Source organism: Pseudopodoces humilis, chromosome 4 (assembly GCF_049639895.1).
Source record: "Pseudopodoces humilis isolate 2021_Gansu_Grassland_sample_001 chromosome 4, ASM4963989v1, whole genome shotgun sequence".
Taxonomy (NCBI): domain Eukaryota; kingdom Metazoa; phylum Chordata; class Aves; order Passeriformes; family Paridae; genus Pseudopodoces; species Pseudopodoces humilis.
This window is the reverse complement of record NC_142203.1, coordinates 35,498,093-35,525,277: the sequence shown is the minus strand read 5'-3', so window position 1 is coordinate 35,525,277 and position 27,185 is coordinate 35,498,093. Positions and strand designations below refer to the sequence as shown.

The 27,185-nt window shown below is 38.1% G+C and overlaps 1 protein-coding gene across 4 annotated transcripts in view; it reads left to right on the top strand.

The window, feature by feature from the left end:
• The window catches only part of SYK (spleen associated tyrosine kinase), a 54,156-nt gene that overhangs the window by 14,952 nt on the left and 12,019 nt on the right, over positions 1 to 27,185 (top strand). For all 4 annotated transcript variants that reach the window (XR_015772406.1, XM_088054461.1, XM_005530050.3 and 1 more), the window contains 8 exons: positions 2,205 to 2,657; positions 4,155 to 4,315; positions 13,212 to 13,350; positions 14,751 to 14,832; positions 15,904 to 15,950; positions 20,163 to 20,231; positions 26,249 to 26,339; positions 26,990 to 27,167. Coding sequence is in view for 3 of the 4 variants with exons in the window: in XM_088054461.1 (XP_087910587.1) it covers positions 2,244 to 2,657; positions 4,155 to 4,315; positions 13,212 to 13,350; positions 14,751 to 14,832; positions 15,904 to 15,950; positions 20,163 to 20,231; positions 26,249 to 26,339; positions 26,990 to 27,167 (1,181 nt within the window). In the remaining variant the exon portion in view is untranslated. The remainder of the gene's footprint in view (positions 1 to 2,204; positions 2,658 to 4,154; positions 4,316 to 13,211; positions 13,351 to 14,750; positions 14,833 to 15,903; positions 15,951 to 20,162; positions 20,232 to 26,248; positions 26,340 to 26,989; positions 27,168 to 27,185) is intronic.

The following is a 27,185-nucleotide window of genomic DNA, read 5'->3' as shown; positions in this document are numbered from 1 at the left end:
CTGAGATGCATGTTGCATGTGGTAGGCTCTGATAGGGTGCCAGGAGGGCTTGGGAGAAGAACTTGTGTATCCACAGCCCTAATACCCCATACCTTCCCCCAGTCACCACCAGCTCAGCAGAGAGTAAGTAGCTCAGGGAGGTGATCAGGGACAAAAGAGGAGCTTTCTGTGAGTGTTCCCTGCTACCAATGCACTGGCACTCTTGCACCCTGGGACAGGCTCCTGTGGAACCCCCAGCACTGTGCAGCTGGGCAGGGGAAGGGAAGCACCGGCAGGGGCTGCCCTTGTGCAGTGCCCAGACCTGCTGCTGTCCCCTGCGCCAAAACTCGTAGAGCAAGCCAAGAGTCCTGATGGAGCCTGCGTGCCTTGTGTGTGCTCCTTCAAGGGCCCTGGACAAACTGTGGGCAGACAGACACTGCTGAAAAACAGCAGGTCACAGACCTTCCTTCCATGGTGACATCACAAGGGTGTGAGACACTGCCTAGCAAGGAAGGCAGATGCTCCAAAATGGGCAGTCTGTTCCACAGGATGTTTCCCGTTGTTGATCTTCATTAAATTCCTTTCATTCAAATTCCTTGGCGTTTCCAGGCTCTTTGAATGGTATCACAGCCCTGTGATGTTTTAGCCACCACACAATTTTGTATTATTTGTGAACTTGCTGGGGCTGTGCTTTCCCCACTGTCTACCACCACAATGAAAATCTTAAATAATGTTGACCCCAGTCCTGATCCTGGGTTACAATACTATTAACTGACCTCTGAATGGGCATTGTATTACTGATAGCAGTCCCCTGGCCCTGCATTAAGTTACTGAATGAATCTATTCTATTTGAAGAAAGCTTTGCCTGGTAGAGTCAGAATGGTCATTTTGCATGCAAAAATAAATGTTTGGTGACGCCTAACTGAGGACTGCCTTCTGTGTCTTCAGTTACAACTTTTCATTTTTTGCAATAAACAAGCAAAAGTTACATTAGTAGATTAGTATGGGAACTTGAACCAGTAACCTTTAGTTGCAGATCACAAGAGTAATAATGTGCAAAGCTCTATTTTGTATGGTTGCAATATCTTTGCAACTTCTATATCTCCCTTATTTGGGATAGTAGGAGAAGACTGGAAGATCTGCACAGCATGTCGTTTGTCATGCCTGTGGCCTGTCTAGTCTTTTATACTAGAGTGTGAGCTTTGTTGATCTTACTTTGTGTTACTCTCCCTCTTTCCCTTCCTGCATCAACCCTTTATGTATTCACAGCATAGCACAGGTGTTTCTCTACTGTTTTTTGACACAAGCAGACATGACAGCAAATCAGCACTGACGGATCAAATATGAATTAAGCAGTAGGCACAAACAGCTCTGCCTACTGCAAGACTGCCAGGGAAGCTGGCAGTCACATCAGTCTGACGTGCTGTGTTCCAAAAGACCCTACATTAAGACTCCCATTCCTTGCTAACACCTTTGCATTATGGACCTTCTGTTCATACATAGTTATCCATAAATTCTTCTGCACTTTTCTTCATGTAACTTGGATGCACACTTTGGCCAGCTACAAGACAAATGTGATATTAACGCTGTTCCCATATAGCCTGAACTGTTTAATGCTGATTCCACAGATTGCTTCATGGCTTCCCTAAAATCATGCTTCATTTTATTGTGAAGGACTCATATTTTAACTCCTATGTTCTTCACAACAATAGAAAAAAAAGCTGAACTTCTGATCATTTTGTCCACTTCTAACCAAGCTGCTAGGAAGCAGGAAAAGGGAGCTGCTGGGATTTAGAAAGACAACTTCTAACAAGATAAAAATGAAAATGGGGTCTTTATTTGAAAAAAAAAAAAATTAATTGTTAATATATGTATCACCAACAAATGTATTAGCAAAATTGACTCAAGCTATGCCAGGGGGGTTCAGGTAGGACATCAGGAGAAATTTCTTCACAGAAAGGGTTGTTAAACCTTGGAATGCCCTGTCCTGGGAAGTGACAGAGTCCCCATCCCTGGAGGTGTTCAACAAACAAGTGGACACAGCACTCAGTGCCATGGTCTTGTTGACAAGGTGGTGATTGGTTCAAGTTTATCAATGATCTTAGAGGTCTATTCCAGCCTAAATCATTCTGTGGTTCTGCAAACATGCTGCAGGTAAACTGCCATATTACTGGTTTATCCTCTTTCCTCTACTGACATTCGTGTCTATGTCTTTGTATTTTCAGATATAGTATTCTGGGTCTGCTACTTGGAAAAGAAAAAACATGGCTTCCAGCACATCAAACCCTGCTAACCATTTGCCATACTTCTTTGGTAATATCACCCGTGAAGATGCCGAGGAGTATCTGATGCAGGGAGGAGCAAGTGATGGACTATACTTGCTCCGCCAAAGCCGGAATTACCTGGGGGGCTTTGCCCTATCCTTGGCCCATGGGAGGAAGGTTCACCACTATACAATTGAGAGGGAGCTGAGTGGCTCATATGCTATTGCAGGAGGCAAGTCGCATGCCAGTCCTGCTGAACTCATTAACTATCACTCAGGGGAAGCGGATGGCCTTATCTGTCTGCTGAGAAAACCTTTCAACCGGCCACCAGGCGTTGAACCCAAAACAGGACCCTTTGAAGATTTGAAAGAGAACCTCATCAGAGAGTATGTCAAGCAAACTTGGAATTTGCAGGTAAAATCAGACTGATCTCGCCATAAATTAATCTTTGAGCTAGGAGAAAAAGAGACCGCTGTGTTTGTTTCCAGCTGCTGCTAGGTGGTATTTTTTCACAATGAAATCATACTGTTTGAGTTTTAAGAGTGAGGGGTTTTTCCTCCCCAGTACATGCAGTAACTTGGAGATGTGTAGTTACCCTGAAATTTAAACCCTTAGAATTTCTACAATGTCCTGGGCTAGCACAATCTTATCTACCTCTGCAGTAATGTATGTCATCAGATTTGGATCGAAGATTAGTACTTGTAATGAACAAGATACAGAAATGGTTTGTCTCATTGGTTTTAATTCTGTTTATTTATGGATTGATATGCACGGAGGCATGGTGACATGATGACTTGTTTTACATCCTAGTCTCTTAATTGGCCTTATTTCTCTGATGCTAATTTAGGTTATGTCCAAAACAGCAATTGTTCCTGCGACAGAACAGTTTCTACACTGCAGAGCACTGCCTATACATCTTCAGTGCTGCAGGGATCAAGCAGGAATTTTCCATGTGGAGGATAAGATGCTGTATTTTTTTTCCTGAGAATGACTATGAAGAAGCCAGTCTTAACATGGAAAGACCTGTGTGGGAGGCTGCAAAAGGAATATTATTTCACCTTGAGATGACATGAGTTACCTTTATGAACTCATGAAGTTACATTAGGTTTCTAATCCCTTTCAGTGCTAGCAAGTAACCCTATGAATTCCATTCTTTAAAATATGTGGAGCAACCCCCAAACTGGGAAAAAGTTTTTTGGGAAAAGCCCAAAACTTATACAACATTTTCTGTAACTGCTGAGGTTTACAGTGTCTTTTCAGATGAGTCTGAACTCAATCTAGAGGGAAGTTGATGAACTCGGGTTAAACACTGGTGAAACCAGTGGGGGTTGCACTCAGATTCTGGGCCCAATTTAGAAGTGGTAGGTAGTAGACAAGGTTAGAAATGTCTAAGTTAATATTACTCGAAATAAGGTACTCTATAATGGGGACTGTTCTGTCTGGGAAAATTTGCATTGATGTCTTTGACACAGACATGCTGCAACAGTGCAAAGCACATTGAGTTTATTTTAGTACACTGCCACAGGATATGTAATTTTGAGGTATGTTTGAAATCTCAGACTGACACTAACTCTATTTAGCTATGTCTCATTAGCATAATAATATGACTTTATTTTAAGTTTAAATGCTGATATATACATGGTTTTATTTATCCTTCTTTTATCCGTGGTTAATTTTCCTTCTTTTTCTCAGACGTAAAGGGAGAACCGTGGTTTTGTGTCTGATGTTCAGATTACCATATGTTAGTTTCTGGTTTAAAATTTTTATGGCAGCCATGCCTTCACACACAACAAATATATGCAGATTTTGGATGTCCCAAAACCAAAGTCCCAAAAGACTGGGAGTCTACCTGTCATCTTATTATTGCAGAAGATAGTTTGACTGTTTCACTCTGTTTTCACTGTTCTCTAGGGGCATGCTCTTGAACAAGCTATCATTAGTCAGAAGCCTCAGCTGGAGAAGCTGATTGCCACTACAGCCCATGAGAAGATGCCATGGTTCCATGGGAGGATCTCTCGGGAGGAGTCAGAACACCGTATCCTCATTGGGTCAAGAAACAATGGAAAATTTCTGTGAGTTTATTTTTCTGTGGTATTGCTGCTTGCTTTCAGAGTTACTGTACAGTCTTTTGAATAAATCCCAAATGAGACTGTGCCCTAAAACGTGGCTCATCCACAGTGAGGGCACCCAGTTCAGCACGATTTAAACAACATGAAGCTTCCTGACCTAAGCAAGTCCCTCACTTAACTAAAGATAGAAAACTGTAACAAAAGCCTGGAACACCTGCAGGGGTGTCTGCTAGGGCTTGCTGGAACCAGTCCTGGACAGCCCATAGCATCCCCTGGCCTTTGCAGCCTGACTGTTAAAGCCTGACCACCTGCACCAAATACACAGGCTTATTAAACTGGTACAATTAGAGACATACTACCCATATTAGCAGCTGTTGGGATCCCTATCTGTCAAGTCTCCCAGGGACGAGGGTAGAGCTTTGTTTTGTAGTTAAGCAACAGAATGAATCACTTCTACCTTGACAGCACTATTTTGTATCTGCTGCTTACCCTCTGAATTTACCCAGCCTAATGATCTTATGTTTCCTGAGCAAATATGTGTCATTAGGGGATAGTGACTGACAATCATAATTTTGTGAGGTAGAGACAGGGTTTTTTTTTTTGAGAGTCCTCATTTGAAAAATATTGGTGTTGTAACAGAGGTGTCTCTTGTTGCTCCCACAGCACCACCCAGAAAGTATTTATATAAGGAGAAAAAATTAGGTTTAAGAGTCATGACCAAGGAAGGATCACTTAGAGCTGTATAATTTCTGAGGGAAATCTCATTACCTATCTATGTAGTTTTCTTCAGCACTCAGCCTTCTTTGGCTTTTTTAGAGGTAGCCCAGAGTGAAACCCCACAAACAAGTACAGGAAGGATATGCTTCTTCAGTACCAACTCTTTCACTTCACTGATCTTCTGTAATTGTGCCATACTGGTTGCTGACATGAAAGCAACCCTTGCGTATTCCATGTTCCAGCCTTAGTTGACAGGGACCAGTAACTCCTTTAAATCCTATTCCCAGTAGAGTGAATTCCTGTGAGGTCTTAAGCACAAACACTTTGACTGCAGTGACATCTCATTTCTTGAACTCTCTTTTCTTCCCTTGGTCCTTGAATTCTTTTTGTTTCATAGCCACTCTCACCCAAGTAGCCATCCATGACTATTTTCAGCCTCATATTCCCTACGTATGGGGGTCACATCCAGAGGGGCATTTACCCAGTTGCCTTTGATGCCATGTGTGAAAAAACATTCTAATAAACTTGTTACTGATTTTGTTATACTTGTAGTAAAAAAAAAACTGTTACAAAAGTTACAAAAAATTTGTGGATCCATATCTTTCTTTCCCCTGAGTAAGAGTTTATAGGATTTGATGAACTATTTGCTGTTAGAGATTACCAGCCCAGCATCACCACACAGCCTTTCCTTTTTCTTGCCCTGTGAGTTTGCTAGTTCCTTCTGCTACTTTTTAGACACAAGGTCTAGTAGTTGGAACAAAAAGCAATCTTTTCTTTTAATGACAATTTTACACCTAAAAATATATTGCTTTTTTGCTTTCTGTTTTAACACCTTTACCAAACCACCTTTGTATCAGCTGAGTCATGATGCTGATCATATATTAAAACTGGCAGCTTTTCCAGTTTTCCTCAGGCACATGTTGGGTTCTCTGTGGCCAAAGTACTTCTTTTTGGGACAAGGCAGGGAGGGGGGACTAGGGGAAGGAAACTAGCTTTTTTTCAAATAAAAGGATCCATTACTTAGAAATTCTTAACAGCAGGGATAGGTTTTGGAGTAAGGGAGTAAAATTTTTAAGAGACTTGACATTTTCAGCCTCTATTATAAACACTGGTATCTTTTTAATCTTCTTTAAGAATTCTTACTGCTTTGACTGGAAATATTTTCCCAGCATTTTCCTGTGTTCCTTAAAGATGGCCTAGGAGGCATATGTGATGCGGTTTGCAGTGACATGCTCAGTGAGTTGTGGGGGAGCGTTCAGACCTTCTTCCACAGGAGTGGTTATGTCAGTGGATCCATATTTTACACAGTTTTGATGGAACTCAGGTGGCTGCTTTCATATTGTGGAGATATCATATTCTCCCATAGAGGAGAGAATTTTAAGGCTAATTTTAAGGCTCTGTTTAAACCATGAGAACTGCCACTGGAACTTAAGTAATATGAACTGTAAGTGTGTTGATCTTGGGTCCCTCTTATTAAGGATCAGACTGTTTCTGCATCTGTAGGATGTTTTCTGATGTATTAATTGTTCTTGCTATCAGACTTCCTATCTGGCCATTTTAGGGTGTAGTAACCATTCAGCTGCCATTTGCTCCTGTGGTCTCAGGGAAGACACAGGGAGAGAACTTCATGTACCCCATTTTCAGTAGCCAGTGCAAGAAGAGAAATAATGTATTGTTCATGTGTTGAAATCTGCTGTTTTACATTCCTGAGTTGATCTACGTCTCACACTCATAGACTTAGAGGTTCATCACAAATAACAGAAGATCTGTCTAATTCAGAGGGGTTTATTGCTTTCTGCAGTGGGTTGCCTAACATGGGCTTGCTCAGCAAGTGTTGAGAAATAAACCACTCATTTCTGGCTAACTGAAGCAGGAGCAGCAAAACTGTTCAGTGTGAGAGTGGTTCACTGTTTTACATTTCAGGCACACGCATGACATAGTTTTACTTACCCAGCAGCATTGCTTGTCAGAATATTCTGTACATCCGTGGATTGAAGGTTTTGAAGTTGTGACTGTGAATCAGTATTTTTCTAACACTGGTTGAGATAATCAAGCCCAATAGCTGACTGAAAGGTAAATCTTTCAAACATTTAATCTCTAGGAGGTGTTTGCTTTTTTTTGTGGTGTTTGAGGTAGGAAATGGAACCTGGGAACAAAGAGAGCAGCTAGATTTTTGAAGAAATTAGGTATTCTGAGACTATTTAACAAGTCCACAAGTGGATACTTGTACGTGACAAAAACCATATTGTTTATTTTGGAGAAAAAAAGAAATATTAGAAGGCTAGAATATTTTTGTATATTTTTAACAAGGGTCTCCAAAACTTCATTATACCAGAAATTTGCTATCCGACCTACCTACCTTGAAACAAAATCCAGTACAGCAGTCTATGTAATAATACAACTAACATATCAATTTCTTTAACACTGCTTTGCAGCAATACAAGATTATCAATTATTTTTAATGGTTTAAATATGGAAATAGTAGAAAAGCTTCCTGACTGCAGTTCAAGATATCATGAATATCACCGTAAAAATAACACTACAATGCATCCAAAGAAAAATTCTGAGCTAAATGTGGATGTTTTACCAGGGAATTTTCAAAGCCATTTTAAAAGTCTTTTTAATGGCTTAAAAGTTAGTAAAGTATGTATGTGGATGCTAGAGAGTTTGTTTCCAACCCCAAACTCAGAAACCATGTCATAAAATGACATGAAGTGGGAAGTAGTTTCTACTCTTCTGTGAAGAATGTAAGATTGCCATTCTAGTCACAAACTTTGCAGGAAAAAATAATAATGGAATAGAAGTAAAAGATCCCTAAAATTATCTGAAAAGAAACTGAAAATAGAGAACTTTATGTCTGAAGCCCCACTTGACTAACACTATTTTACATTCTATATTGAATGGTGGTTCTTGACAAGATTTCTGGGGTTTATTACATTTTGACTGGTAGGGAACGCTGATCATAGATCAATCTATTAATATTGGCAATACTTTTATTAATATTGTAATAGTATTTTGATTAATCATGTGTCATTAAATATTTATAATATTGTTGATATCTACGTGAGTTCATGTATGCATGTGTGGAAGAGTTGAAATATAAATTATAACTTTGCTAGAAGCAAACAGCAGTTTTCTCTGTAGTTTCATATATGAAACACATCTGGTATGTGGTAAGGGTTGTCAAATCTTACCATCAGTAACGACCATTTAAGTTATACAAGCATGTGATCTTGCATATGTGTTAAAAACCAGAAGTTCTAAAGTTGGAGGAGGATAAAGAATATTCTGAAATACTGTTAAACTTAAAAAATCAATATTAGAGAAATTGTGAGTGAAGGCATTGCAAATTAGCAGTTTCATCTATATAATCTTTTTACATCTGTTTATAGATGTATTTAGTTCATATAAAATATGATCAGTTGTGTAAATGGAAAGTAGAAAACTATTTTGGTGTCATAGGAGTGTCATCAGCACATAATGAGAATATTAAAGAGGACAAATCTAATTTAGACAATTATAATGAGTCACAGCAATATGCCACATCGTGACATTCCATGACAACTAGAAACTAACTGTCCCTTACATATCACAATAGTTAATACTAGTAGCAATATTTCAAAATAATAATGTTTGAAGTGCATTTGTCTGTACGAGTTTTCTTGTCTGACCAAAAATTTCTGTTTCTGGTTTATGTAGCACTAATGCTAGTGCTATACTAGTAAATACTAATTTACGCTAATGTTGCTACCTTCTTCTAGGAGTTTGCTGTTTCCAGACCACATACTGAGCTAGGTAATTTTTCTGACCTTGTAGAGAACTCTTTAGATAATTCTCTCAGTATTAAGTTTGTATCCATAGAAGGAATAGGACATTGCTGACATCATAGCAGATGAAAACAATCCTATTAAATGTGACTTTAATTCAGAAATATTAATTAATGATGAAGTTCTTCTTGAATGTGCCAAGCAGTTGCTTGGATTAGATGACCATAAACATTTTTCAAGATAAATTATAATATACAATGAACTGTGTTTCTGGAGGTGCTGTCTTCCTCTCTGCAGCAGCCTGGATGATACTCAGGACTCTCTGGGAGAGCAGTTTACTGATCTTCAGTTAGGTATATGTTAGGTGTCCCTTGCAGGCCAGTGCGGCAGGGCTGTAGCTTCTCAAGACGGGTTCCACACTGGGTGCTTCAGCAGCAGAGTGGGTCTGAGGTGTGAAGAAAAACTGTGATCTAACTGAGACAGTTGTACTAAGAAGATCCCCTATTTCAGGTGCAGTTTTACTGCAGAGGGGTTTGGTGTATTTTGCTGCCAAAAAACAAAACTATATAGATTAATGTGATGCAATCCTTCTCAAAAAAGCATTTTGTAACTGTGCAGCAGACTCACCAGGAGATTAATTTTTGGGTTTCATCGCAGATAGCAATAGTGTGAAGCTGAGATATCTCCTAAATTCTGTGGTGTTCTGACATTTCTGAAACAGCTTTGGATGTGTTTGTGAACAGGGGAGAAGAAATGATGCAAATGAAGACAGCAGTCAATCCGTTTTGCCCTTTCTATAATTCTTGTACAGATGGCACCAAGTTCATTTCTTATTACCCTCAAATTTGGAACATATGCAATGTGCAGCAGATCTTTGAAGTGATAATGAGTAGCCATGTTGTTAATAGCATCACCAGAGAGATGGTCATGAGGGCAAGACAAGCAGGGAATGGCTGGAGCTCCATCAGCAGTGGGGAATGTCAATATCACTGGCATCAACAAAGCTGTAATTGCTGAGAAGGCAAAGCAATGCCGAGAATAAAATTTAGCATGTCTTGGGATTCGGGAGCAAGAATAATGTCACATCATTCCTAAAGCAAGAATTTTACTTGTTTATTTTCTTCATAATTCTCCACTGCAGAATGCTGCAACTTCTGTTTTTTCTACACAGTCAATGAGGCATGTTGTAATAGCAATTTATTTCTTTGACCCTCAGGGATATTTTTCTTTAGAAAGAGAGGGATCATTTGGGTTTTCAAATGGAAACAGAAAATATTGGGACATTGCTCTTTTTGCTTCCAAATGAAAATTCCAAAGGAAGGAATGGATAGCTATTTACACTGTCTGTAATAATGCTCCAAGTTGTTATTGGTTACTATCTAGGTTGCACTCCCCAAACCACAAAATATACTCAAGCATGTATTGCATGAAATAGAAAATCAATACCTAAATATTCTCTGCATTGTATCAGGTAACAATTTTAATTTCTACATTCCTTATTCTGCTGCTTTAAAAATGCATGTCATAAAAAATCCACATACCTTGACACTTTTCTAATATAGCTATGTATTCAAATCTGCTCTCAATGAAGTTGTTCATATTTCTGATTAATCTCAGTGGATGAAATGATAGTGTTGATTATTTACAGATGTTTATTTTCTTTATGTTTTTCTTCTGTACATTTGTGATTCTCTGCAATAGCATGAAATGGAAGACCAGGTGATACCTCACTGCTGGCTTCCTTCCTTGCCAAAATTTTAAAGCTAAGATTTTTTTTTAGCAGTTTTATTGAAGAACAGTAAATATTGTGTTTAATTTCAGAGCACTTTAAAGCAGAGTGCATTTGGAATTTTGTCTTTTTTCCTCAACATTCTGAAAACCATTACTTTTCATACAAGGAAAGTTCCTTATATAAAGAGAGCTCCCAGATCTAGTGTGAAGGATAACACAGGGCAGCACCATCAAGAAGATGTGAAACTTCTATTTTCATTCAAAAAGGTTTCAGTTTACAACCTTTTAGTTTGAAAAACATTTATCTTTCATTCTATTTTTTACAGCAACTGCTGACATAGAATGGGATACTGTTACCCAGCTGCAGTTCTGGAGGCTTAGCCTAACCTAGACAGCCATTACCACAGTCTGCAAAACCAAAATGATGTGAAATGTGGCTTGGGGCAAGGCATGTCACCCAGTAAGGTTCTATTTGCCAAAACTAAGACTTAGGCTGTCAATTCAATGCACTCAATACTTCTGCTTTTCAGATATATTAGGAAAGATGGTGGTATTTGCTGGTTTCATGTTTTGTGGGGATCCAGGTAGTGTACCTCCTGATTTTGTCTTTTGTAGGGGTCTAGCTTATGCTGAAGTTGGCTGACTACAGTTTTAAACCCAGCTGCTCCATAACCCTAAGGGAACAAGGCTCCCCCTGGACCCTGGTTAATCGTGTGTTAGGATGGAGGTGTTTCTAGGATACACAGTGATAGAGCTGTCTGATGGAGGTTGTCATGACTGTGAACTGCAGATGGTTCCAGAGCTGTGTAGCTGTTGGGTTAGGGGAAGGAAAACAACCTTATAAACTGGAACTCCACCTAAATCCATCTATCCACTGAAGAGTGATAGAGCTGGTTGGGTGAGTCTGTGCCATGGTCTTCAGAAATCAGATCTCTCCCCTCCCATGGATGCCTGTGCTCTCAAGAAATGTTTGCAATGCCTCTCTTGCAAATGAGAACCAGTTTCAGTAGAACTGAATTGTATTGGAGCTTCCATTTCTTCCTGTGAAACATGAGGGATATTTGTTACTAAGAAACAGTCCACTGCATTTTCATAATCTTATTTGTGTTTTATTCTGAACAGAAGCCTGATTATAATGAAATGCCATTTGTTTGTGTTTTAGAAATAATGCCCTCTATTCTGAAAATACTTTTCTCAGCTTTATTTGCTTAGAGCAGGTCAGAAGACAAAAGTCACTCTTGATTTTAGCAGAGCCTGTTGCTCTTCACTGGTCAGTCAGCACAGGAAATCAGTATGCTAAAAAAACACCTACATGCCATGAAAAAACCACAATGTATTTCAATTTGCTTTAGAGACTTACACAAGTTACTTTGGTTTCAGAAAAAAAAAAACTGACCCTACTTCCCTTTTCTTTTAGCCAGTGTCCTGTTCGCATCTTAGGCAACAAGAATCACTCTACTTGAAAGAAAAAGGTGCATAAGTAATTCAGACAGAACAGTTTTACTTCAGCCTTGAGAGAGCCAGCTGAGGAGAATAATTTAATACTTGGCTCTGCAATCTCCTGAGCTATAACAGCAGGTACCAGTGTTGCACCAGCAAAGCTTCTTAATACCTTAGTAAGAATTTACTACTATATTTCTTTTCAAGGGTGTTCAAAAATTCGAGGGAGAGTAAGTAGATTTCTGTGCATGCCAGAAAATGAAATGCTTTAGTGCTCCAGAGTCCAGGCTTTTCATTAAAATAAAAGAAACAAAGCCAGAAAATTTTATTCTAACTGTTGCTGTCACACTGTCAGTTTTAAGTGAGCATGAGAACTCTGCTGAAAGAAAAGGTCTTCTTTCTAAACTCAGAAACATTGCACCAGCTATGATGGACCTAGTAACAAATTCCTGTCTACTCTGGGTCCAGTCATCAGAACACTCTGGTCTCAGTGCCAGCTAGCCCTGAGCACACATAAAACAACTCTGTCATGCTTTATAGGCATCTCAGAGGGCACTCACAGGTCTCCTGGTAGAAGGAGATCATCCTACCTATGAATTTAAGACAAAGTTTTTATATTACATTCTGTGATCTCTCCATGGCAAAGTTTAGATGTGATATGTACACTTCGATACCATGTGAAGTTTCATATGAATTTTATGTGAAATCTGCAACAAAACATTAATGTCTTTCCTGAAATTATAAGAATTTATGATGACAGAAATATATTATTTTCTTTAAATTCCCACCCACACAACAAGCTATTTCAAACACAAAAATTTTGCCTTTTCACATTACATTCTTTTAGAATTTTATCTTCTGTTCTTACTGTCATCTCTTTGTTTTAAAAATTAAAGTTACAAGAGAGGTAAGCCAGTACTGCAGAAGCTTTAAAATGTATATTTGCCCAAAGAGTGTTTTATGCAGTGTACAGTGTTCTGTAGGTGCCTAAAAGTGCCTTATATCATTGATTTTTTTTTTATTTTTTTTTCATCTGTTGTCTTTTTGGAAGAAAAAAAACTTTAGGCAATTTATCTGAAAATTACTTACACTAAGAAATAAATGAAAGGCTCAACAAAGCGTTTTCAAAAGTTTCAGTGCTGATTTTGTTCTGTTTTTAATTCAAAAGCTTTAAGGAAGGTGATTGAAAAAGAATGTTCATTCCTGGTAAAAGGTAACTCTGAAAATCTTTCTTATTTCTACAGTATCCGAGAAAGGGACAGCAATGGTTCCTATGCCCTATGCCTACTGAATGATGGAAAAGTACTGCACTATCGTATTGACAGAGATAAGACAGGAAAGCTCTCCATACCAGATGGAAAAAGATTTGACACCCTGTGGCAGGTCTGTTAAATTTAAATCATAGGGATATCTGTCATCACATTTCCATGTAACTGACCAAGGCAACATTGTTTTATTTTGCCTTGTGACAATAGTCTTTGGCTAAAACCAACAGGTTTTGGCAGGTTATTTGTCATAAGTTTCCAGCATTGTGTGGTTACTGTACAGGAAGAAAATACCTGTTAATATGGAAAGCTGTGTGAGTGTAGATAATTTTTCAAAGTGATGCTGCAGCCTGGCCAAGTTCAAAACTGTGATTAATTATTCAGTTCTCTAGAATGAGTCTATTTGCATATGCAAGTAACCATGCTTGGTTTAGTCTTTTGGTTATGTCTTTTATGGCAGCAACCAACGGAATTCTAGCAAGCACAAAGAAGATGGTTTAAGATGTTGCACACAAAATGCAGCCTTTAGCTTTGAAATTCTCTACCTTCAGGTCTGATAAGCATGGCTTGCTGAGATTTACCACCATAATATGTCTGAACCCTGGTAAAGATTAAGCAATTAAGAAGTCCATAGCTGACTCTGCCATAGTTGATTCTAAAACTGAATACTGGTGAAATGACTGTGTAAATTGAAAATACCAAGGGAATTGAGATCCCTGCAGAAATCTCTTATGTCCTCTTGCTTAAAAATCTATTAAAATCAATAAAGTGAGTCACAGATCTAAAATATGAATCTTTGCTTGCATATATAAATTCTTAGCATTTCTGTAAATGTCCTATGTATTACTTTCCTGATGTCACTGGAAATTTAAAAGCAGCTCTGCTGTCTTACAATTTTTGTGAACATGTCTGCAACTCATACACTCACAAACTTTCTCCTTTACACCCAAATGGAAAATAGTAGTGACAAACCTGTAAAAAGTCATGTGGAGAGGACAATTCAGGAGAACAAATGGCCACAGCTACTGGTGCTATACATTTATTAACTGTGCACATTCCATTGTAGTTCTGAGGTCCAAAGAAAGCATTGCATATTAGGGAAATTCTTGCACTGTAATTATGTCCAAAAATTAAAAAGAGGAAGAAAAAAAAAAAGGAGAAAGCAAGAGGAGAGAGAGGGAGTGGGAATTCAGAGACTTAAAAATAAGTTATTTGCTTAGAGTTACAAAGATGTTTAGTAGCAGAACACTGACCCTTACAAATCCAATTTCCGGATCATGTTGTACATCTGTCCACAAGGTTACTTCAGAAACATGCACCCCTGCTAAATAGAAATAAAATAAACAACATGTGCAGTAAAGATCTGCTGTATGCCGAGGTCATTTTGTAATATATTTTGACTATTGTACATATGCACACATTCCTAAAGAGGTAATATATTTAATGATACCACCTTGATAATTTCATATCTTTTTCTCTCATTATTTCTTTTTTTTAATTCCCCTCTCTTTCTGCTAGTTAGTTGAGCATTATTCATACAAACCAGATGGGTTATTAAGAGTTCTTACCATTCCTTGTCCACAACATGGCTCAGAAAATGGTGAGTTATTCCTATTATTTTTATATGTGTTAAAAGACATGATAATTATGATAAATTTTTGTGAATTTTTTCCACTTGCCATATAGGTGGGTGCAGATTTTGCATGTTTTCAAATGAGGTGATGTCTGCCAGACTGTGCATGATGGAGGTCGATCCTGTAGTTTAAGGTTACCAAATCTAAATTACTGCTGGGTTTAATTTACTGTTGGATCAGAAATGTGCTTTGCTGCCCAAAGTGGTAGTGCGTGTTACTTGGACCACAAGCACAAACAAGGTGGTCTTCCCAGCACTGCTCCAGTGGTCCTTTACTCCAAGCTGAAGCAGGCACTGCAGCAGTGCTGCTGCAGGAATTCAGGCTGGGTGCATTGAGGTATGCACCCAACAGGTGAATTCCCATGCTGGGAGAGGAGGGCAGAACAAGCCACTGGCTCCTCCCAGCACTGAAAATGGGGTCAGAGAGGCATTCCTTGGCAACATGTGGGAGAGGACAAGGAGGTGGGGGAAAAGTGTCAGTGTGCTTTTTATCCTGTTTCTTTAATGTCATGTCACACTGAAGAGACGTTGTCCTCCATCTTGCCCTGACTGAAAAGGGAAAAGAGATGCATCTCACTAATCTGTGTCCAGCTTGTGCTCTTCCAGAACTGGTTTTCTTTCTCTAAGGCCACCTTCTGTCATTCTAACTGGATACCAGTGCCATGGTGAGAGGATATAGAATAATAGAATATAATCATAGAACCATTTAGGTTGGAAAAGACACTCAAGATCATCAAGCCCAACCCCAAAGTTTTTACTTTTTCCATTCTTTTGAAGCACTACGTGCTTTTTCCGCCATTATTTTCCGCCATTATTTTCCTTCTCTTTTCAATCATTTAGGCTCCGCATTTACTTTTGTCTCTGTGGCTGGAAGTACCAGGGTCTGCTGCGTATGAGACAAAAGTAAAGAAGATAGTCCAAGAGAAACACTGTAATGTGATCTGAAAACTAGACAGTTGGTCCCCTGTGTAAAATTCTGTGTTCTTACACTAATATCTCACCTTTCTATGTATCATTTTACATTTGATTCTTTTGCAGATAATCTTGGTTTTAATACTCATCCTTCCTCTGGAACACTTCCTAAGGTAAGTGAAGGTGGTAGTATAGCAATAGCATTCATTTGAGTAGGATTGCAGTCGCATACTGTTCTGGGAATCCTAATTCTTGGTTATTATTTCATCTGCCAGTCTATTTTTCTAGGATTATAAACAGTGAATTGAGAAGAAACGTAACATATTCTGTCATGATATTGCTTTCATCAGTGTTTTGGATGTGCTAATCATAATTTAATTTTGTGCACATGTAATGTATGTGAACATAAATTTAATGTTTGTGAAAAAACAGTATTTTACATAGGCAAGATGCATCATTGGTGGTCATATTCTATAACGATTGTATCAACACTAGGAGGAGAGATACCACATCACTTATATTGTTCACTTTGAGAATCTGCTGACTGAAGCAGAAATGGAAGTTCAATTTATTTTCATATTTCTTCTGTGCAGTTGCAGATTTTGCATAAGGGTTTAATTTCTTATGCACTGCATTAGGGCTGATTCTTTCATCCACTCCATGAAGAGTAAGCAAGTCCATCTATTATTATAATTACCTAAGTTCTCAAAGGCCATTGACTACAGAAGCCACCTGAGATGTGATACATCCACAGAATCACATAATACTGTCTTGATCAATGTACCTGTTTCATCTGAAATAGGTAGTTAATTTTAGTCTCCCAGCATAACTTAATCATCTAGGTCATTATCTTGATGCAGTCCCACATTATAGAAAAAATATTATTCAAATAAGCAAATACGTCTATTTCAATACAATTGACTCCTACCAGGCCTGTGAACAACCTACTCTCATAGTTTCTCTTTTGGAAATCAGGTAACTTTTTAAAAAATTGGAAATTAAGCAACCAAAATCTGTCCCTTTTTAATTAAAAATATTTTTAAATTTATGAATTCTTTATTATTAAAAATAAAAATATTTTTTAAATTTAAAATAATTAAATATAAAATACTGCCTTGAGATATGGATCTGTGTCATTTATGAGGATATCCGTGAAGTTTAAGCACACAAGACCATATGTATATCATCTGGTATACATACAGTTGCAGAGATAGGGCAAGCACATTTAGTGTGGTAATACTATATAAGTTTCATAATTTCCACAGAAAAATCCACAATATAAGTACAAATTTAACTGCTAGTGCTTAAGAATTGTCATGATAACTAAAAAGAAAGTCACCATAGCTAAGTGAGAGTGTATATTTTGCAAATATTCTACTAAAACATTGTTTTAAGCTTCAATATATTTGACATTTTTAACTTCTTAAAACTGAAATCTGAATTTTGTGTTTTCTTTGGGACTTTTTAAAAATGAGCTTGCTAAATTACTTTCTTGTAATATAAAACACAGAAATGGAAAATTTTAAATAACTATTATTGCTTATGGAGCTCAAAGACCACTTAATATTCCTAGGTTTTTGCACATTAATACTTCTGTGCAAAAACAGTAACTCATGAAGATTTTTAATACGCCTGAAATGCAATTATTCAGATTACACAAAAACAAACCAGCCTGAGGAGAAGGAATGCAATCACAACCATACATACTACAAACACAATCCTATGTGAAAGATGTACAATCTATCTTCATATTATTTACACTATGATAACTAACATTCAGGAGTTTCCGATATTTCTAGTATTCTACACCGTTTTTTAATTTATCAAAAACATATTGCCAAAATCTGTAAATTGGAATAATGAATTTTTAAATTTGTTATCAAAATAAGTGTAATGAATTCGAGAAATGTCCTGGGAAGAAAGAGGGATAAGGCTCAGTAGAAACTAGTGCAAGATACTGCACTTTTGGTAGTCAGATATAAATCACAGAATAGTGAGCAGACACAGCTTTTCAGAGGATGTTATGCCTGCCATGAATCAGAATGGGAACAAGGATGAGCAACCACCATGCTGGTGGAGTAAAAAGGAAACAGCAATGTGTTCCCAGCTTGTTCAGCACTGGCAAGGTCTCGGCTGAAAGACTTTCACCAGTTTTTTGACGCTGCACTGAAGAATGTTGTCCAGCAGGAGAAAATCCAAAGCAAGGCAACAGGAATGATCATGACTTGTGAGAAAGAATTAATTATAATAAAGAACCAAAAGAGAGAAAGCAGAGGAACAAAACATAATGGCTGGTTCTCAGCAACAATCTAATACTGATGCTCCCATTCAGACCAATTTTTCAATATTTTTTTCCTTTCTATATATATTACAGTCTAAAGTACAGTGGTGCTATTCCAAAGTATTAGTGGACTAGCATGTCCAATCTGAAGTTGTTTTCAATTTAAGAAGGTGCGTGAAATGTAGAAAGACCTAGTGGATGATATGCAAGGCAGACTGCCCAAATGATTTATCTGTAAATTCATATAAGGGCTTGGAGTAAAATTTCCATCAGGGATGTAAATCTACATGAGATTTGTCTAGTATTTGCTATTGTTCCATGGACAAATTCGGAGTAACAAAATGCTTAAGTTTATTATAATATGGACATCTCCTTTTTAGTCATACTGATATGCTTCCTCTGCAAAAGAACTTTATGCTAAATGTCTGTACTGAAGATAATTTTCCATGCAGAATATTGCTTGTTCTTGCTTCTGCCAGAACATGCATGAGCTGGGATGTTTCTTGCCTTTCACCATGGCTAGGTTTAAGGTGATTTTGACTCCTTCCATTTTTTAAATTACTTTTTCCTCCCTGAAATCTATTCCATCCCAATATGTATTTAAACCAACAGAGGAGCTTCTGAAATGAGTCTTTAGTTCAGTTCTCCAGCTGATGACATTATAGTGAAACTGCCAAATTCTGGCCATTTCCCAAATTCTTCTCAACCTTTCTCAGTATTTTTAGTCACAGTGTTTCAGCTGGTAATAATAGACCTGAACTTTAAGAGTGTAGCCTAAATGTAACTAGTTGCCATGCCTAATGAAGAATTCATCTCAATGTGCATTTGTAGGTCTAATACAAACTGTAAACAAAATGTGAGTTAAGCAGTATTACCATCACTACAGGGGGTTGCTTACTCAAGTGTTGAGAGATACTCTTGTTGAAAAAGTGTAATGAGAACCATGCTCAGCTTGTGCAAAGGAGCGCTTGACCTCTTAGAGAATTAATCTGTTGCAGAACTGTAACTAAGTAGTACTTCAGGTTTCATTTATTCCCAATATGGAATGAAAATTTCATGAACTGAAAGAAAATAACTGACTCGGTAACCTTTTTCCATTTGCAGTATACTTAGTTTTTATGTATCGTAGCTATGAAGAATGTCAAGTGTCAAAAAGGTTTCTGTTTTTCCAGCAGCAGCAGGGACCACGTGGCTACCTTTGGTGCCTTGAAACAGAAGACATCTTTTTAATGTGAAATCAGACATTTTCTTTTAAAAGAAAACTAGGAAATATACTAATTCTATCAATTAAAAAAGATGTCTTTTCAGAAAATAAGTCCAAACAAGCTATTAAAATGTTCAGAACATCTGAGTTCAAAAGCTGTTTAAAGTGACTGAGAATGTGGCTCAGATTATTGTTTTAGCCTCAGTATCAGTCTAAATGTTTGAACAATAAGTGCTTCATCTCAGTTTTTAATAGTCAGGTATGATCTCTCAGTGACCACTAGAAATGCTAATTTGTAACTTTTAATTGAGTTAATGTGCTCTTGTAAAATATATTTGCACATCTTTTAAAGGTGTCTTTACAAGCAATGTAAGCATATGCGTAAAATGTAAAGGCTGTTCCTTTTTGTTTGGAATTAATAGTACCTTGTGTGCTTTCTGCTTCAACAGCTACATTGTTTGTTGTATGGCCAAAGTGTGCTTCAAATTTTGCTCGATACATTTTTCATATTTCCAGACACAAAAGTTATCCACTGATTTCTAGATATGTTTGGGGGTGGGGGGAAGGGGACTAAAGTTCAGTGACAAAGGCAGGAGAGACATACAACCTACTCTGTAAGTAAAGATCTGGAAGAAAGGCAGTGCATTTGAATTTAAAAATTGCCTTAAGATATTTAAGTTAAGGTTCAGGATAATTTGACAGTAATATAGATGAAATAAAATTTAGTATTATTTGTTTGATGCATCATATGTGTACTTGCAGGCACATGCAACAGAGAGTTTGGGGGTGTTTTGTTCTTTTAGAGTGTTTTTTGTCTTTTAGAGTGTTTTTGTTCTGTGAAATACCTTTAGCTATTTTCATGACACATTTACTGTTCCTCTTTGACATTGTGGTTTCTAGAGTTGGGCAGGAGGTGGAATTATCTCAAGACTCAAATCGTACACCTTTCCAAAGGCCGGCAGCAAAAAGGTGCCTCATATACTTTTTTTAGGTTTTTGACTGAGTTAAAAATACTTAAACAACTAATTTCACTCTCTTGTCCCCCTCTTTTTGCTTGCTGTCTTGACTACTAACAGTTTTGTAAGCTTTCTGCATCTGTCCTAGTCATCTGCATAATTACGGGCTTGATTTTATAACTGAAGCAATGGTTTGAAGGAGTTTTAAAAATAGAGGGACTCTTTATTTAATTTCTGTCATATCAAAATAATGCAGATCTCAATATTTCTACAAATGAAATGTGATAAAATATTTTTCAAAACCACTCAGTTATTGCAGAAGAAAATTATATTTCTACTCTCCTTCCTAATCAGAAAATTATCTTGCTTACACAATTATGTTATTACTGAACACATTTAGGGAACAATAAAAACAACAGAAACGCATACCTACATAACCTGTGTGCACAAATCTTGTTATGCGTTCACTTACATCTAAGCAAATGTAAGATGTCACAAGACGAAGCAGAATGGGAAAATTGGGAAAAAGATGCCAGGGAACCAAGGAGAGCCCAGCCCTGTCCTAGTGTAAATGCTTTTGCATGGCCGGAAAATGGTGCTGTCCAGTAATTTGTGTAGCTCTGAAGCATGTAACTATGAGGTTGTTTGCATGCTGAGAATAATATATATGCCCGTATTCGATCCATGAGTCTCTCTTTCTGTTTATTGATTTATTTCCGGTTGCTCTTCAACAAAAATGAGCAGGCATGATGTGCTACTGTTCAGAGTGAAAACCTGTGTTTGATATATACTGTATTTGATAATCCTGATAAATAAAAAATATTCTTTTCGTACAGCTTCAGTTCACTTTTGTACTGAAGTACCAAAAACTGTTGTCAGCTGTGTATCCCTACAGGACCTACACCTCTTTTTCAGTGTGTGTTTATCACACACAAATGCAGACACAGCCTCATGATCTGCTCTCAACCATCTGAAATACAATGCCAAAGTAGCACACACTTTGGTTTGATTCGCTAAAACGAATGTGGGGTCTGAACTCTGTAGACGTGTTTGTGGTCACACTGCTGTCTGTTAACATGGTAAAACCTGTGTGTTGCTCCAGTCATTTTCTGCTGTCAAATACCTATTTCCTGCCTTCCGGGCAACATACACAGGGTAGAGACTGAAGCACCTTGGCAGAGTAAAATCATTTAAGAAAAGAATTTCAGAAACATGATTCGATCACCATTTACATGTACTTTACCCTGAATACTCACACCCACATCATACTGCCAGATTTTAGACTCTAGACAAAATCTGTGCTCTGAACAATTCTAAGATTTATCATTTGTTAACCACAAAGAGCAGAGTTTACTTTAGACCTGGTTAATTATGCAATTGTTTCTACTATGTCAAAAGCTTTCAGACTGTAAACCAGAAAAAAAATACATATTTTATTTGTTATGTTATATTTACTCATTCTTGGGATTTTTTTTTTTTTTAATTTCACAAATGCAGTATTTTTATTCAATTTTTGGATCCAGGTCAAAATTTTTCAGTCTGTTTCACCCATGTAAAATTGTCAATGTAGACAATTTAAGTGAAATCCTGCCACCTAGTGGCAACTGAGATGCCTCAGCCAAAGCTCATCTCATGGCTAATGAGATGTTTGTCATGCAGTATTTAGCTCTTAATTTTTAGTAAAATAAGATGACTTTATGGTCTGAAATTTTTTAAATCAAGGTTATTAACCTAAAAGAATATTGCGCTTTCTGTACAAATTTTCTTCATGAGAATATTACTATACTATTTCTATAAACTTATAATCATCATGGTAAAACTCATTTAGAGTTTTAGAGATTTAGAGTAGTTGGAGCCATTTCATTCATACATCACATTATTTAAAGGCTCCTGTAGAGGACTTTTTTGTTGTATTACTTTCTAATGGTTGAGTAATTCCATGTTCATTTTGCCCATTCTGTTTCTTTTAAGAATACAAGAAGTAATCACTTATCCTATACTTTAGATATATTAAAGACCTTTTGTCCTAAAAAGATCTGCAGAATTATATTTGCTGTTTTTAAAGTGTAGGGAAGAAAGGACTCTGCATTTAAATTGTAGTAAAATGAAAAGGAAATTTTATTTTACTGTCACTCAGATCACTACATATGTAAGGATGCATACCTCCTGCCCCATTTCTAGTCAGTCATGATAAAGAGAAAAAAATTCCAATTCCTGGTAGAAAATCCTTTTCAAAGTTATACAGGCTGCTACATGCCATAAATACCATAAATACATGACTGGAAGGACTAAAGAAAAATATTTGAGGTTTTCTGAGTGCTCAACAATTTTCCCAAGTTGGTAATAGGAGCTGAAAATGTGCCTGTGAAATATTGAATTGTAGTTCACCCAGAAATCATAGAGTTGCAGAATGTTAAGGCTTGTAAGGGACCTTAAAGAACATCTAGTCACAGCTTCCTCTGTCATGAGCAGGGACCCTTTCCACTGGACCAGGTTGTTCAAAGCCTTATCCAATCTCTCCTTGAAAACTTCCAGGGATGTGGTATCCACAGCCTCCCTTTGCAACCTGTTCCAGTGCCTCACCACCCTCACAGGAAAGAATTCTTTCCTATTATCTAAACCAATTTTTCCCTCTTTCAGTTTGTACCCATTACCCCTTGTCCTGTCACTACAGCTCCTTATGAAGAGTCCCCCTCCTGCTTCCCTGTAGGCCTCCTTCAGGTGCTGGAATATTGCTATGGGGTCTCCACACAACCTTCTCTTCTCCAGGGTGAACAGCCCCAACTTCCTCAGCCTCTCTTTGTAGGGTAGGTGTTCCAGTCCCTTTATCAACCTTGTGGCCTCCTCTGGACTTGCTTCACCTGTTCCATGTCCTTCCCATGCTCGGGGCACCAAAGCTGGATGCAGCACTCCAGGTGGGGTCTCACCAGAGTGGAGTTAAAGGGCAGAATCTCCTCCCTCACTCTGCTGGCCACTCTACTTGCCACGCTGCTTTGGATATTGACTTTTTCATAACCCCCAAGTCCTTTTCTCAGGGCTGTTCTCAATCACTTCTCTGCCCAATCTGTAGGTGTGTCTCGGATTGCCCTGACTCAGACATAGGACATTGCACTTGGACTTGTTGAACTTAATGAATTTCACTGAGGTCCACTTCTCAAGCTTGTCCTGGTCCCTCTGGATGGCATCCCTTCCCTCCAGTGTGACTGCATTCCACAGCTCAGTGTCATCAGTGAACTTGCTGAGGCTGCATTCAATCCCACTGTCTGTTCTCACTGTCTGTGTGACCAACAAAGATGCTGAGCAGCATCAACCTCAGTACTGACCCCTGCAGACACCACTTGTCCACTTCCCGCATGGACATTGGGCCCTTGACCACCACTCTTCATGTGTGATTATCCAGCCAATTCTTTATCCACCAAGTGGTTAATCCATCAAACCCACCTCTCGCCAATTTAGGGACAAGGATGTCATACAGAACAGTGTCCAAACGCTTTGCATAAATCAGGTAGACTGTGTCAGCTTCTCTGCCCCATTCACCAGTGCTGTAGTCCTGCTATAGAAGGTCGCCAAATTTGTTGGGTATAATCTGCCCTTAGTAAAGTCGTTATGGCTGTTACCAAACACTCCTTTTTTTCTCCATGTGACTTAGCGTAGTTTTCAGGAGAATCTGCTCCATGACCTTGCCTGGTACAAAGACTGATTGGTCTGTAGTTCCCTGGGTCTTCTGCTTTCCCCTTTTTAAAAACAGGGGTCATGCCTACTTCTTTCCAATCTTCGGAGAATTGAGCTCACTGCCACTATTTTTCAAAAGTGGCAATGGCTTAGTGTCTGACAGCTCCCGCAGTACCCTCAAATGAATCTCATTGATTCCCGTGAGTTTGTGCACATTCAAGTTCCTTAGATGATCACTAATCATCTAAGGGATGATCCTCTCCTACAGCGGACTTAAGGTGTTCATCCGTCAAGTCCCCACATTTTCCTTTCTCAAGCTGGGCAGTGTAGCTACAGCACTTGCCATTGAATACTGAGGTATGGAAGTCATTGAGAACCTCAGGCTTCTCTTTGTCCAGGGTGTTCAGCTTTCCCATCTCCTTCCAGAGAGAAAAGAAGGAATATCAATGAAAAAGACATTACTCAGCTATTTAATCAATTTGAAACATTCAGAAATAACATTCTACATGTATTAACCAAGCTAAGTAGTGATAAATAAGACCCTATGATTCTTCTTAAACATGAACAGCTCTCCGAGACAGAGAACCCATTTTATTATATCTGGTGTGTGATTGCCAGTTCACAGCTGCAGGGCTTTATTTACAAGCATGAAAGTGATGTATTTTTTTTTTTAATGCACTTGCTGAGCAAGTGTATACAATCCTTTCTGATTTTTTGTTGTTGTTGTTCTTGAATTGCAAAGAGCAGAATGTCTCATGTGTCTGATTTGAGGACTCAGCTATGTCTTGGCCAGAGCTATGTTTTTACCAGCCGTTCTTCACTGGTGAATGGATTCTTGAGGTGTACAAAATTTGGTGTACATTAATTACATTTGGCCAGTTCAAAGTATGCCAGTTGACTTACAGTCTTAATGGGAGTTGTTATAACTTCCAGTCTTAATGAGAGTTTAATGGGGATTAGTGAATTGCCTGTGTGAAACTAAGACACAGGTCTTAGAAAGCTGTCAGAGTGAATCAGTCTAGAAGAACAAAACTAAAGCTATGTGTCTTGGTTTATACTTTCATTTGCCTCAAGAATGGAAGACCAGTCAGTTTGTTCCTTGACATATCCCAGAACTGTCTCAGGGGTTTTGTGGCTTCCCTTCACAGCAAATGGCCTTTTAGCACTGTTCCAAGTCAGAAATATTACCCTTACTGTGCCTAATGTAAATGTGCTCATCCTACTAGCGCAAAATATTGCTGAAAACTGGCTTCCTACAAAAGGTTTGCAGTAAAATCTATGTACTGAAACCTTTTCTATTTCATCCAGCTGAGCAGATAACTTCATTATGATTTCAAAGTCTGTAGTTCCCAGGTCAGGCACTTCCCCTACTAAATGCAGTTTCCAAATGATAAAACTTCTATTGCATCCAATAGTTCACTATAGGAAACTTCAGAGAATCATTGAATGGTTTGTGTTGGAAAGGACCTTAAAGATTATTTCATTAAAATCCCTTTGCCATCAGCAGGGACAGCATCCACTAGAGCTTTGTTTCTCTTTGCTCTTTTCTAGAAAATAAACTAACTTGCAGAAATAGGTTCTGTAATTCCATGTTCCCAACAGCTCACAAACAGAAGCAACCAATCAGTAGCTTCTCTCTTCTATATTTTATTGTGCCATACCCAGGCAAGGAGTTCCAGGACACACAATGGATGAGATGGTTTGTGTACTCCATAGTATTTCTCTGACAAGAGTAAAGGCAGAGGAACTGTACTTGAACAGATGCTTAATTAATTAAGTAATCTTGTCCCTCCTCAGAGCAGACAGACGAGCCTAATATCTGGTCTATTTGTGTTTGTCCCTGATGTTACACAAGCCTACAAAAGTAGTAACTTCTTACTACAGTTGCTTCCACTTCTTTAAAATAGACTTCCTCTGTAATATTCACCAGAGAAAGAGGAAATTGTTTTTTGTTTTCATTTGTGCTATAATTTCTCTATGGCCTAAACAAGGGGAGAGATAACTTGAAGAAGGAGGAAGGACAGATTAAGGAGAAATCCTTTTGACTACTTGTGTTACATGGCAAATTTGAAAAGAGCATGTATACTTAATATCTGTAGAATAAGATTTGTGCATGATCCACTGCAGTTGATTCTCTCTTGTCTAATGCTCTGAAATGTTTGTAATATCTTTCTGTGCTTTTAGCCTTCTCTAACAATAACCTCCAGAATGAAATCACCTCTTTTGGAACCCTTTTTTCTGATTTTCACCTATGGGTCTCTTGTAAACATTATACCAGAATTCTTGGGGTGGGGGGGGAAAGTGCTTTTAACTCACCTATTCATTGTTAAACAGAAAAACTTAATTTGTGTGCTACAGCTTCAGTCAACTATCAGCCACTCACCAGAAGAAGCACCTTTTAATCCTTATGTGCTGCAAAGGAACAGAGGTCTAACAGGAGCAGAAAGAGGTAGGCAGAATAATATATATCGATAATGCAATTTTCTTCCTTGTGGCAGAGCTCTCTTCCAATCTTTATTTCTTTTTTCTTGCATATATTTCGCATTCTGTTATGTATTGGTAGAGCCTCTATCATAACTCAAGCCTGGTAGCTGAAGATGCCAGATGTCACCATCTATAAAGAAAATAATTTAGCAGAAACCTCTTCTTGCATTTTGAAGTGGTGAATTATTTTCTGGACTCTAAAAACTATATCTTTGCAAATCACAAAAAGAATTGTGCCCTGTTGCTTCCACAGTGCCAAGCATAATGCAATTAAAGTTGGAAGCCTAAGAATGAAGTACATATAATAAGCATTCTGAGAGAAGAATTGTGTGAAGTAACTAATGGGAAGTACTAAGGAGAAGGGCCAATCTTTAACCTCCTTTTGTCAAGGAACCTCCTGGCTTCACTCTGCACCAATGTTGAGTAGTTACTGCATGTCACCAGGGGGAAGCCACTGTCTTTCCATGTGCTCTAAAATGCATAGAGATGAGCTGCATGTGGTGTCTTTATAATGCCCTTGCAAATCAAACACACTGATGATCTTGAACATAGAAAAGGTGAATGTATTAGCTGTGGCAGCAAAAAATGTCTGAAATAATGTCTGATGTTTTACAGGTGATCAGAGAGAGGCCTTACCCATGGATACTGAGGTCTATGAAAGTCCATATGCTGATCCAGATGAAATTAAACCAAAAAATGTCACTCTTGACAGGAAATTGTTGACTTTGGAGGAAGGTGAACTTGGCTCTGGAAACTTTGGTACTGTAAAGAAAGGGTTCTATAAGATGAAAAAGTGAGTGTTGCCTTCTAT